Genomic DNA, 13,409 nt, shown 5'->3' on the forward strand with positions numbered 1-13,409 from the left:
TGACCTTCCCCTGCTCACGCTGTCTCTCTCTCTCTCTCTCTCTCCTAGAAATAAATAAAAATTAATAAAAAAATTATTCCTGGGCCTGTCCAAACTTCTGATGCCAGGGCCTGGGAATCTGTGTTATTGACGCCTCCAGGACATACTTCATGTGTCCTGAAGTTTGAGATCCAGGAGAATTGGGGCCCGGTAATCCACATTTTCAGTAAGCACGCCAGGTCAATCTTTTGTACTTTAAAAATTTAAGAAGTGCTAATCCAGAGTACAACTCTTTAAGCCCCTTTTGAAATTAGGACTTCGGGTTTTAATTTTTATAGCACTGGATTTAACCACTTTAAAATGTTAAGACTGATTCTGTGTCCTCACGAATATTTTCCACCTTTAAATATCAAATCCCATGTCCAAGAACTATGCCTGACTGGCAGATGTGAAAAACAGATCTTCTAATTCAATATATTTTCATTACCAAACTCAGAGGGAATCCCAACGAATTTGATTATAACCTTTACTTTGGTACTACTGGTTGGAGTGATTCACTTAATCTTAGATAAACACATGTGTGTACATTTAGCATTGGAAGGAAGAAGTTAATACTTTGGAATAAGCAAAAGAGGCCGGGTATCTTTTCATCCAAATGCTGGGGCCTCTGGAGATTATCTCGCCCTATAATCACCTCTGTTTTTGATTCGTCTATTTTACAGTTTTCTGGAGATTATGGTTAATTTATGGAAAACTGAAAGCAATGCATAGATTTCTTGTTCATATGCATGCAGATAAACCCCCAAAAGTCAGTTGTTTGCCCATTTGCAAATTTATTTCAGTATGTTTCATTTATAAAGGTATCTGTTATCTGGATTCTCCTTTGAACCAATTGTAACATCTTACTGGTGCCCTCATTTAATCAATGAGTTGAATAAAATCTTGGATGTGTTCATTTTATAGTTGTATAAGAGTCATGGTTTTACTTTAAAATATATATCCTTTAATAACTTTGGAGACCTCAGCAAGGTGAGCGAATGATTCACCTGACATTGCCAGAAATGGTGTACCTCACAGGAACCGAGTTCAGACATGTATTTTCTTAGCTCCTGCAGGTGAATTCAGAGTGGCAATAGAACCTGACTGTTTTTCTAACTTTAGTATTACTCCCTACTAATTTTTTGTTTTGTTTATCTTTTGGGTTCATTTCTGCCGAGTTATTCCTTATTGGTAGCTCTAGTGACTGAGAATTTGGTGATCTCCATAAATGGATTAATGTCTTATGGAGATCTAATTCCCCCTTGAGTGAGAGACAATAGAGAATACAGTTTGTTAGTCTTCTGTTCACCCACGTGTGTATTTTGAGCTCAAGTCAGCCAGGGATGTCATGTCCACAGAGAAGGAGACTAAATGTTTGGCATCTGGACCAGTGAGTGTATTTCTGTGTTTATTTTTAATCTGTAACTGAAATTGTAGAATTGAAACTATAAGCCCTGCCTGTATCTGTACGTCTGTGTTTCTGTAATTCAGAAAAGCCTTTATCTCTCATTGTGAATGTAGAATGTTTTCCTGTCTCCAGATGGTATTAATAAATTAGACTGTAATGTCTCAAATTAAAGGAGCTCTGCTCAGATCAACTTACAGAGAGAAATACGTGCTTATGTAAACTGAATATTCTTAATATTTTTAGAAAGTAAGGAAATCAAACTTCTAATACTTTAAATGTGTCCCCCCCATCTCCCAAATTCAGAAACTCTCACTGAGTCTCTTTACTTTTCATGGCAAGATTGTTATTTGCACAGTTTCAGTAAAAATCTGTTCTTTTTACTAAGCTATAATTGGAAAAATCACTTATGCAACTAAGATCTTGCCTGGAATTTCATATTTAAGAATAATACTTATTAATCATGAATGACAAGTAATTTTTAAAGGACTATATAAAGTTGACTTTATGGAGCCAGTGATTCCAAAGCCCTCCAAAAATGCTGGCCTGGTACATGGCTTATAGGATTTTCATCCTTACAGGTGCAGAAGGTCATGTTCAGGCAGGCCCAAGAGGCTTAGGATATTGCAGCACGTCTAAAGAGGAATTTACTCACATTTATAGATCCTGTAGTTGAAATGTGGCAGGCAGAGTTTCTTGGGCTTGACTTCCTAGCCTTAAGGTAGCAAATAATAGAGTATTTAAAAAGTTCAATCTGAGATTCTTTATGAAAACTTCCAGCAGAGAAAATCTAAGATGGCCTAGATGGAGAATTAATATTCTTGCTGCACATGTATGTATACATAGTCAGGACAAACCTAATGAGACCAGCCTTATTTTTTGAATTTTTTTTTTGTTGTTGTTGTTGAGATCACTTTGATCAAAATGGTGGAAGACTGGGGCACCTGGGCGGCCTAGTTGATTAAGCATCCGATTCTTAACTTCAGTGCAGGTCATGATCTCATGGTTTGCGAGATTGAGCCCTGCTTCAGGCTCCATCATGACAGCGTGGAGCCTGCTTGGGAGTCTTGCTCTCCCTTCTCTTTGCCCCTCTGCCCCTCTCATTCTCTCTCTCTCTCAAAATAAATAACTTCAAAAAAATAGTGGAAGACTATAGGAATATTTTTGTTTAAGTTTTGGAATAAGCAAAAGAGATTACTGGATACGTTTTGAATGGAATGCTGGAAGCTCCAGGGGTTATCTGGACCTAGTCTTTGACTGAACTATTTCACAACTCAGTAGAGATTAAGTAAGGTTAATTTGTGGGGTGGAAAAAACCCCCAAACAACAAAACAAAACCATACAAAAACTAATATTAATACAAATAATTATCTATAAACTTAAAAATAAATTGTATCTGGTGAAGGGACACTCTTTTCCCATAGAAAAGTCAATTTTGCATCTATTTGCAAATTTATTTTAATATTTCTGATCTACAAATGTGTGTTCTTTGGATTCTCTTTAAACCAGTTGTGACAGCCTACAGATCTCTCTTTTAATTGATGAGTTAAATAAATAAAATCTTTCACCTGTGTTCATTTTACACTTGTATGAGATCCATGATTTTACCTATTTGGGGAAATTATCTCCTAACACCATTGTCTCCTTAAACTTTCATAGCACTCTTACTTTCCTATTGAATAGATTAGGGATTAGAAGTTCATTCATTGAACCAATATTTGTTAAGTGCCTATTAGGTGTCAGGGCTGAGGATGCAGTGGTAAGCCAGAGAGAACTTATAGAGCCTCTAGGAGGGATAAAGACATTAAATAAACTCACAAGTAAATTATTTCATTACAGATCATGATCATCTATGAAGGAAAAGACAGATACTTAAGGAAGTGACTTTTCCAGGCAGAGATAGAGGCACTTGAGAGGGCCCATATGAAAATGTGCTTGGCCTGATGAGGACCAGCGGGAAGGCCCATGTGGCGGGAGCATAAAGATCCAGGTCAGGCCTGCCTTACTTGTCGAGTATGGAGTTGATTCTAAGGCCAGAGAGCAACTTGCCTGAGGTTGCACACAGCCTGAAAGTTTGGTTTGTGTACTGTGAGACTTATAAAGAGACAGAGCCAGTGGAGGAGAGGCAGAGACAGAGGGAGACACAGAATCCGAAGCAGGTTCCAGGCTCTGAGCTGTCAGCACAGAGCCCGACGTGGGGTTCAAACTCACAAACCAAGAGATCATGACCTGAGCTAAAGATGGACACTTAACCAACTGAGCCACCTAGGCACCCCAAGACTTATATTCTTGACCATTAAAAAAAGAAAACAAATAAACTACTTTCTTTCTTTTTTGGATATAGCAAGAGAGTTCAAGAAAAAGTTGGGAAGTTCGTCCTGCATTTTCCAAAACAACTCTCTCTTCTGGATGTTGTTACTCTTTCGCCTCGTGCTGGACATGTGCAGATCTGAGGTGAAGCTTAAATGTCAGGTAAGGACATCAGGAATATGTACAAAACTAGACACTGTCTACACTTCTGTGGCTTGTGCTTTGCTGACAATTACATTACCTTGCACAGTAGCAGACATACGGTAAGCACTCAATAAATATATGTTGATTAATTGGCTTGATTAATTACAAATATTATGGAAGGCCACGTGTTCTCTGGTAGATAACTGAGGGATGAAAATGTGTTTTTTTTCTGGACCAAGTTACCATGGTTCTAGATTTCACTTTTGTTTTGCAGCAATTTTTTCATTATGTCTATTGCTAAAGTGGACATTCATTGATTCATTGATTTATTGATTCATTCATTCACTATTTCATTCATCCTAATTTGATCTAGGAAGAACATAATATGGTACTAAAGCAAGAACTCTGCTGGAGTTATTCTGTATTCACAGGTAGTAAATATGTAAATTAAGTGAAACCGTATATCATAAAGATTGCTGAACAATAATGGTTTATAACTAGAAAAGTAACAGTTACAGTTGTGAGCTTCACACATTAGTGGACTTATAATGATGCTGGGTTCTCTTGAGTTCTGCTGTTCCTCCACCAACAGATCAGTAGAGGAGTGGACAAGACAGAGAATTTCACATCTCCAAGGACCGAGAGAACCCTTGGGAACCAACTTTAGTCCAAAATATTCCAGACGACAGAAGGTGAGAGGGGAATAATTAAAGACCATCTCACTTGATTTTATTTGCGATACAAAAGGGGATCCACTTAGGGCACTTTTAATACTTCAGCCAATTAAATTAAGTAGCAGGGAGAAGTAGAGAGGATATTTACAATACTCAGTCCTTAGTCATTCATTCACTTACTCTTTCATTTGCCTACTCATTCCACCAACAGGTAGGATCTCCAAAATGCTAGAAATGGTTCTACACACTGGGATGAAGATGATAAGACCTTTTGTTTAAAAACTAGAAATCTGTTCTATATAGGGCTCTGTGTTGGGCATGGAGCCTGCTCAAGACTCTCTTTCTCCCTTTGTCCCTCTCCAACTCTCATGCATGTACATGTGCTCTCTAGCTCTAAAAAAAAAAATCTAAAAACCAGAAATCCACTGAGTTCACGAACACTAGAATTTAGACTAAGACATGCATGGCTGAAATGCCGATTACATTAATTATGGCTTCATATTTTTGCATAATAGTATATTGAAATAAAAATTTTTAAAAGCTACCAAAATAGCATCAGAAACTATCTGCTCAGAGGCTTGAAAAATTCTAATAATACCACGTAAATACAATAATAATATTAACACCCAATAACACCAACATCTGAATCAATATGAAATTCATAGAATGATGGGTTTTTGAGGTGGAAGAGACTCTAGTTATTGTTTAGTCCAACTTCTGATTTATAGAGTTGGAAACTCAGGCCAGAGCAAGGATCTGACTTATCTAAGGACACGTAGGAGAATTAGTGGCTGAGCCTGAATTCAAACTCAGCCCCACCCCCCATTCTACCTCAACACTCTTTCCCATATATTCCTAAGCACATAAAATGGTCATTGAATCACTAACCTTTTCTGGCGTCCGTTTGTAAGACTGGTATGGGAGTGAAATAGGGATTCTGATGAGAAGCTGGCAGAATGGTGAGGTTGGATATGGTAGACCCTTTTATTAACTTCTGAACCTTCACCTAGATGATCAAAAAATTTGTTTTCAGCAGGCATTTTTGCCTTCAAAATGAACAGTTTTCTTCTTGTAAACAATAAATAAGATTATGAATAGTTTCATTAAGTTTTAATAAAGTAGCAATAGCAGCTCCAATTTTATTGCTCATGAGTACCCTGTGCTACTGTCTACTGTCAGGATTTTGTGTAATTTAAAATAGTTAATTAAATCCAATTAACATGTTGTGATTTCCACTATGCAAAGTCACTAGAGTAGTTAATAAAGGAACTATTAAGATTTTGTTCAGTTTTAATGACTACGATATAAAAGTGCTAAATCTTGACAGAGGAGGTTTTGAATACAGCAAAGTTTTGTACAGGCAATTTTCCCAGGAAATACATATTAGAGTTTTGACGGAAAAACAAAAACAAACAGAAAAAAAGGAGCAAACTGGTAGAATTTAAAGATAAATATATCGGTCAACATTAACAGGTTAAAAATGAACTTTGAGTGGATTTTTGAAAATCTCAGAGAGGGTTAAAGACTTGATATCTAGATCAATTACAGTAGATGATTACCTTTTCTAGAGTCATTATATGCTTTTATTATAGTTATGAAATATGAATTCTTTCTATTAAATGGTTTCTAGCTTTTAAAGACTATATGTATTGCATATAAATCATATTTAATGGTGTAGCTCAAGTATACTATTTTTACCTTCATTATAAGAGGTTATGAATTACCTGAGCACTCTCAGCAGGGAAGATGCAACTGTTTTGTATTTATAGACTGATTTAAATTTTCCAGTCATTTTCCAAACATTAATTAATTTGCATGACTTCTAAAGGAAATGGGTAACAATTTGCTATTTGACTCATAAACAACCAAGACAGAAAGGTTAGTAGATTTGTTTAAGGTTACACAGTATACTAGAAATACACAGATTATTCAAGTTTAAGACTAATCTGATTTTACATTAGTGAAATTTGCCATTGGACTTGGTTGTACCATACCTTGTTTTGCTCATCAAGGTCAAGGGAAACGAAAGGGAAATTTCATCAAGATTGAGAGGTGGGGGGAGAAAACCACTTTCCAAAATAAATATCTAGTGGCTGAAAAATGTGTGAACAAAGGTGTTAGTCCCACTGCCAGGATGGGGGGCTTAAGGGAAACTGTAAGCAGCTACCAATCTGTGAGCACCAAATGTTTGGTGAACACAATTTAAAATGACTATCTGGGGGCACCTGGGTGGCTTAGTCAGTTAAGTGTCTGACTTTCGCTTAGGTCATGATCTCGCGGTTCGTGGGTTCGAGCCCCGCGTCGGGCTCTGTGCTGACTGCCAGCTCAGAGCCTGCAGCCTATTTCAGAGTCTGTATCTCCCTCTCTCTCTGACCCTCCCCTGCTCACACCGTCTCTCTCGCTCTCTCCTAGAAATAAATAAAAATATTTTTAAAAAAGTAAAATGACTATCTGTAGGGTTTTTAAATTTTTTTTAATGTTTATTTATGTGTTTGTTTCTTTAGAGAGAGAAAGTGGAGGATGGGCAGAGAGAGAAGGAGAGAATCCCAAGTAGGCTTGAAAGCCTGATGCAGGGCTCAAACTCACGGACTGTGAGGTAATGACGTGAATCAAAATCAAGAGTTTGAGGCTTTACCCACTGAGCCACCCAGGCACCCCTATAAGTAGGTTTTTTGTTTTTTTTTTTTTTAAACAGGAAAAAGTAGGCTCTCAGTGCAGTCTCCTTCCTTCCAGGTGAGTTGGAGGAGAGAAGGAGAGTGCCACAGGCCTTGCCTCAACAAAGCGAGGGCTCATGTGCACATGGCATTATTCTGGAACTTTCATCTTGCCCATCCACCTTGGTCTCTTTCCCATCCTCAGCTCTCCTTGCCCCACCTTCCCTCCCCCCACAAGTAGCCTCCAGGGTCTCCTAATCAGGGAGGCTTAGCTAATTACGCAAAGTACAGTACCCCAGACAAGGCCTGTGCATAGCTGATTTTCAGTAGCAGAGATGGAAGGGTCTCCACTTGTCTGATTGGTACCAGGGTCAGGGAGGCAAAGGTAAGTCGGAGGAAGAAAGAAAGATTCCACTTAAAATTGTCAAGCGTTGTGAAGACATAAAATACAGGTTTGGCAGTTTCAGGGCACAGAGCATCATTTATCTGGATTTTCTGAAAGCCTGTGACAAAGTGCCCCTGACAACCTGCTCTTGAAAGCCAAAGTCACAGGATCCGACATAAACACAATGCAAAGTATGACACAGAGGAGAGGGTGGAAGGCAGATAATATTCGGATTCTGCTAGGCAGTCAGCATGTTCATAACGCTGCCTTTTTTAATTGTTTCAATTGCATCGATCTCAGTGATGTAAGAGCCAGACCCAAGGTGTGTGTGTGTGTGTGTGTGTGTGTGTGTGTGTGTGTAGGGGCATAGAGCAGAGGGTTACACTTGGGGGTTGACATCCTCTTGAGATTACAGAAATAATTCCTGTGGACATGAGCCCGCTCTGCAGCCCCATTCCCATGGTAAGGATAACCACTTTGCATTCACTTGCTTGAAGGCAGAAGGCATGTAGGACCTTCAGCATTTACTCAGCACTTACTACATGACACTAACTTTAATACAATCAGCATTAAATTTCACGAGGAATGGAAGAGCTAAGGGCAATGGGAGTGCAGAAGAGGGAGCAATTAACTCTGCCTGCTGGCAGTGCAGAAGGCTTTGGAACCCCCAACCTGAGCTGTATATTAGAATCACTCGGGGAGCTTTTTAGAACTACTACTGCCTTGGGGCGCCTGGGTGGCTCAGTTGGTTAAGCATCTGACTCTTGGTTTAGGCTCTGGTCATGATCTCTTGATTTGTGGGTTTGAGCCCTGTATCTCTCTCTGCCCCTCCCCTGCTCTCTCTCTCTCTGTCTCTCAAAAATAAATGAACATTAAAAAAATTTTTTTAATAAGAAAAAAGAAAGAAATACTGCTGCCTGGGCCCCAACTCTGAGCAAGTAAATCCAAGTAGGTGGGCTAGAGCCTGAGACTCGGTATTTATATAAAGCCTCCCAGGTGATTCTGACGTGTCAAGGTTGAGATGGGACTGCAGTAAGTGATATTTAAATTGCATCTTAAGAGAAGCATTGAATTATATCATGTGGAGAAGAGGCTGCAATTATAGGGGCAAAGAATGGTGGTGACAAAGCAGAATAGCACACAGTTGAATGAAGACTTCATGGAAGGCGAGGGGCTCAATGTGGCTGGAGTATGGTGTGTACCAGAGGGTAGGGTAATGGTGGGTTGAGATTAATGCAAATTAAAGAAACCTGCTTTATGAATGTGCTGATGGCCTAACAGAAGTCAAATTGCATCTGCTTCTAGCTGCTCCTTTATGTCAAGCTTTATATTTTAGGCTGGAAATGGTATGGACTATCCTATATATAGAACAACGGTCCTTATATCTGGTACTTCAGTACTATTTCCCAAACTCCGTCGCTTTATGCCTAAACCTTCTATAATAGCTTTTTCAAAATTTCAAAAAATTTAAAAATGGAAAAGCTTAAAAAAGAAAACGGCAATCATATTCCTGCCAGCCAGAATTAATCATTGTTAATATCTTGGTATATTTGCTTCTAGTGTTTTCAAATAGAAAAATCATTCTATTTTACTATTCTGGTAAAAATGATATATGCTCATTATAAAGATTCCAATTAATGCAGAAAAACACAAAGATGAAAGTTTAAGAAACCATGCCAAATACCATTAGGTGATCCATTATCCCTGACATCTTTGGAATGATTAATATATCATTTTATAAAAGTAGGATTTATATTATTAAACTTAATTTTTGACATGAATTTAATAGGTGGGTGAAAGGCTGAATTAAATCCAACAAATTATTAAACCTCAAATCAATATTTCTTTACCACAAGATTTCTATGAGTTGAAAAAGATTCCTCCCCACAAAGGCAGCATAGACAATAAGTAGGTAGCATAGACAATATGTAAACAAATGCATGGGGCTGTGTTCTAATGAGAGTTTTTGTACAAAAATAGGTGGTCAGCTCTCAGGCAGTAACACCTACAGTTAGATAAAGGTGATTATGAAAAACCTTTAGACTTTTTAAAATCATGTATTTAAAAAATGCTTATTTATTTTTGAGGGAGAGAAAGAGAAGGGTGGGCAGAGAGAAAGGGAGAGAGACAATCTCAAGCAGACTCCATGCTGTCAGTACAGAGCCTGACTCGGGGCTCGATCTCAGGAACCATGAGATCATGACCTGAGCCAAAATCAAGACTTAAACGCTTAACCAACCGAGCCACCCAGACACCCCTAAAATCACATTTCAAATTTGAACAACATATTCCATCTTTCAAAGATGAGAGCATTAGAACTCTCTTGCTACCGCCATCCCCTCTCCCTTACCTTCCAATGTTTTATCATTATTTTTACATTGTCCAGATTTATAATATCCACATTCCGTTTGGAAACTATAATTGCTAGGATTGTTTAGCCTCCATCCTACACACGAATGGATCCAGTGCCACCAAGGGTCCTTTTGTTATGGCTTCTCTCTCCTTGAGTTCCTAACTTTGACTGATTGCTTAATCGCCTGCCTTTGGTTATCAAGCAGTTCTTTCTAACAAATGTTTATGGGTATTTATACTTGAATTACATCTGGGGTCATCATCCTTTTTTTTTTTTTTTCCTCGAAACTTTGCAGACACTGACGCATTGTCTTCTACAATGAATATTGTGAAATCTGACGCCGGCCTGATTCTTTTCACCCCTTGTCGTTGATGTTTCTTTCTGGCTGTGTGTCTAAAACATTCTGTGTTTTTGAAGTTCAGGCATTTAACTAGAAAATACCTTTACTCTGTACACTCGAAATCAAATTATCCTGGGATTCAGTGCTTTCTTTCCACCTGTAGAGTTTGTTCTTTCTTTGCTTCTGGAAATTTTTCTTCCATCATATCATTGGCCACGTCTTCTCTTTTCATTTGCTGGGCTTTCTGTTTTAGAGATACAAAGTGCATTAAGTGTTGGCTCATCTTTAGCCCTCATGTTGCGGTACCTAATGATTCATTTCTCTCCTGGTTCATTTTGGAATGAACGCCCTGACTTTTAGCTGGGCTTATGGCTATCCAGGTGCAGACTCCATTTTCTAGTGTGGCTAAATGTGAACTTGTGACCAAAATTAGACCAGTAAGACATAGGCAGCAATGATAAGTGTAACCACTGGGCCATCTCCTTAGAATGCCTACCCTGAAATATCTTTATCATTGCTATGGGCTGAAAGTATAGAGAGGAGGTAGCTTCAACCCCTGGAATGAGAGTGTCTGTAACCACAGGAACAAGATGATACAGAATCCAGAGAGAAGGAAGGGCCATCCTGCCAGCTTTAGACTTTTCATGTGTAGACTCTTTTGTGAGCAAGAAATAAACTGATCTATTTATGGCATTATATTTTCGGATTTCTTTGTTACAGCAGCTTAGCCTGTAATGAACTACGATGCATATCTATTGGCTTCTAACTAATTTCCTTTGTCTTTTTCCTTTGCATTTGCTGTGCTTACAGTCTTTTCTCCACGCCCATATTTCAGTAGTTCAGCAGTGTCTGTTCTGTTCTTTCTATTTATAGTTTATTTATTAGTTCCATAAAGTATTTTGGTATTCAATTTGTTTCCTTATGTCTGCAACCTCCCTTTTTATCTCGTTCTGCTATTTTATCATCTCATGGTTGAGCTCTAGTTTTACTTAATTTATGTCTCTATCAAGCTGTGCTATAATGTGAAGAAATTGTGAGAAAATTCCTTCTGTTCCTTGAGTTATGTTTTTTTCTAGGTTAGGCTTTGTCTTTTGCAGCCCATGGTTCTCCCCCCACGCCCCCTCCCTTCCTTTCTCGTTGTTAGCTGTGGGTGAAATATTGGCATTTATATAATAAATCAGTATAGTGGCCGTTATCATTTCTCTCTCCCCCCCCCCCCCCCCNCCGTAGCATCTCTGCCCCCCATGATCTGCTACCAGTGTGTTTTCTTTCCCAGCAACATGTGAGAACTGGGCACTCTGGGTCTCTTATCTTTCTCTACCTGGGGGCCTGGGTTGGGGAAGCCTCCATTTTAGGATATATACAGTTTCTGTTAAAATATGTAGGCTCTCTCCCCTCTCCTGAGGTTTTGATGAACATATCAGGGTTTGCTCTACTTAGTTGAGGAGGAATCCCTCCCTCCGTCTAGCCCCAGGGGTTTTGGATCATTTCAGTAGAATCCTGAAGACTTCACTTCTCTCTGGAGGAATCAGACATATTGTTTGCTCTCCAGTTTCACCTCTTTCTAACAAGTCCCCTTGTCAAAAGGGAAAAAAAGATAAGGATGCTTGCTTGCTTGTCTTCTCTCCAGATTTTGTACTATTTCTGAGAATCTCAATATTTTGATAATTTACCAGTGGCATTTCATTTCTGAGGGGCAAGAAGGGGGTAGAATTGGAGCTGTGTTGCTCCTTTCTCCTCTGCTCCAGAATCTTCTGCTGGGTGAATTTAAACCTGCATGGCCACCGTATACAACCCTGCATGACCGTAGTCTGCAATCCTGCCTCAGCCCTCTTCCCCATATTATGGATGGCTCACTAAAGATCAGGAAGGGAAAATGGCCAGGGCAACATCCAATCTGCCCAACAGAGGCAGAGCAAAAAGGACACATCATTGCTTCATGGCCCAGTGCTTTTTGTACTTTATTTTCTTGCTTTCTGAGTTCTTGAACCTTTTAATCCAAACACAGCTCAGGTCAGTAGCTCTATTTCTGTCATCGTGGTAAAGTCCTATCACTCTGTTCCCCCTTTCTCAACATCACTTAATGTAGGTACAGTCTGGGCCTCACTTTCTGTCAGAAAAAACTTTTCAGCATTCTTGGAGCTACAAGAACTCTCTAGAGAGGTTAACTGTAGCAGAAAAGCAAAAACCATGAGCTTGGAGCACTGGGTTTCAGTCCCACCTCTGTCATTTAATTGGCAGTGTGCTGGAGTAAGTCATTTCACTTCTTTGAGTCTCCGTTTTATCTTCTGGAAAAGAGGGATATTCTTAGCTATAGGACAGCTGAATTTTACGTAAGGGATTTGGTCCTGGAACCAAATCTAAACTCACATAACTTGAGACAGCCAGACAGCGAATGGCAGGTTTGGCAAAGACTGTTGCTTGATATTCAACGTGTGACACAGGCAGAAATAACATTTCTCAGCCTCCCTTGCAGCTTGATATGTCTTTGGGACAAGATTCTGGCCAGTGATATAGGAATTGCATTGATTCTTCTGGTTGGGATATAGACATGATGGCAGGAGCCTGGCAGCCACATTAGCCATCTTAGATCACAAGAAAGTGCAGAGTTGCCATACAGCCATTAATTGTATGAGGTGAGAAAACAACATTGCTGTGTTTAATCTACTGTCATTTGTTACATTTGCTGAATTTACATCCTAATGGTCCAGGGTGTTTTTGTCTATTCAGATGGTGTCTCTCTGTGGAAACTTCAGCATAAATATATCTCAAACTCAATCAGACTGCACCAGCTTTGGAAAAAATGGGATTATGTTTCATTTTTTGTTTTTTACATTTGGGGGGATTTAAATTATTTCAAACTTTGTGTATAAAGCAATAATGTATTACTATTATTTTATATCATGGAACTGCAAATTTATATAGTCCAATTTTGCATAAAATTCAGCATTGCTGATCTTCCATTAGGCCATGGTGAGGACTTAATATATAGAGATGCACATCATAAACTTTTTGTCATCTCAGGAATTGTTTTTTTCTACATGAACATTCTATTGGAATATAGCATTCAATTTTTTTTTTTAGAGAGAGTGTGTGTGCATGTGTGTAAGCATGTGTGCGCACACA

The 13,409-nt window shown here is 38.8% G+C and overlaps 1 protein-coding gene across 7 annotated transcripts in view; it reads right to left on the reverse strand.

The window, feature by feature from the left end:
- The window catches only part of IQCH (IQ motif containing H), a 210,240-nt gene that overhangs the window by 141,152 nt on the left and 55,679 nt on the right, over positions 1–13,409 (reverse strand). For all 7 annotated transcript variants that reach the window (XM_077746671.1, XM_077746665.1, XM_077746657.1 and 4 more), the window contains exon 6: positions 5,440–5,557. In XM_077746671.1, the coding sequence (XP_077602797.1) occupies positions 5,440–5,557 (118 nt within the window). The remainder of the gene's footprint in view (positions 1–5,439; positions 5,558–13,409) is intronic.

This window comes from Crocuta crocuta, unplaced genomic scaffold, assembly GCF_008692635.1.
Source record: "Crocuta crocuta isolate KB4526 unplaced genomic scaffold, BGI_CrCroc_1.0 scaffold130, whole genome shotgun sequence".
NCBI lineage: Eukaryota > Metazoa > Chordata > Mammalia > Carnivora > Hyaenidae > Crocuta > Crocuta crocuta.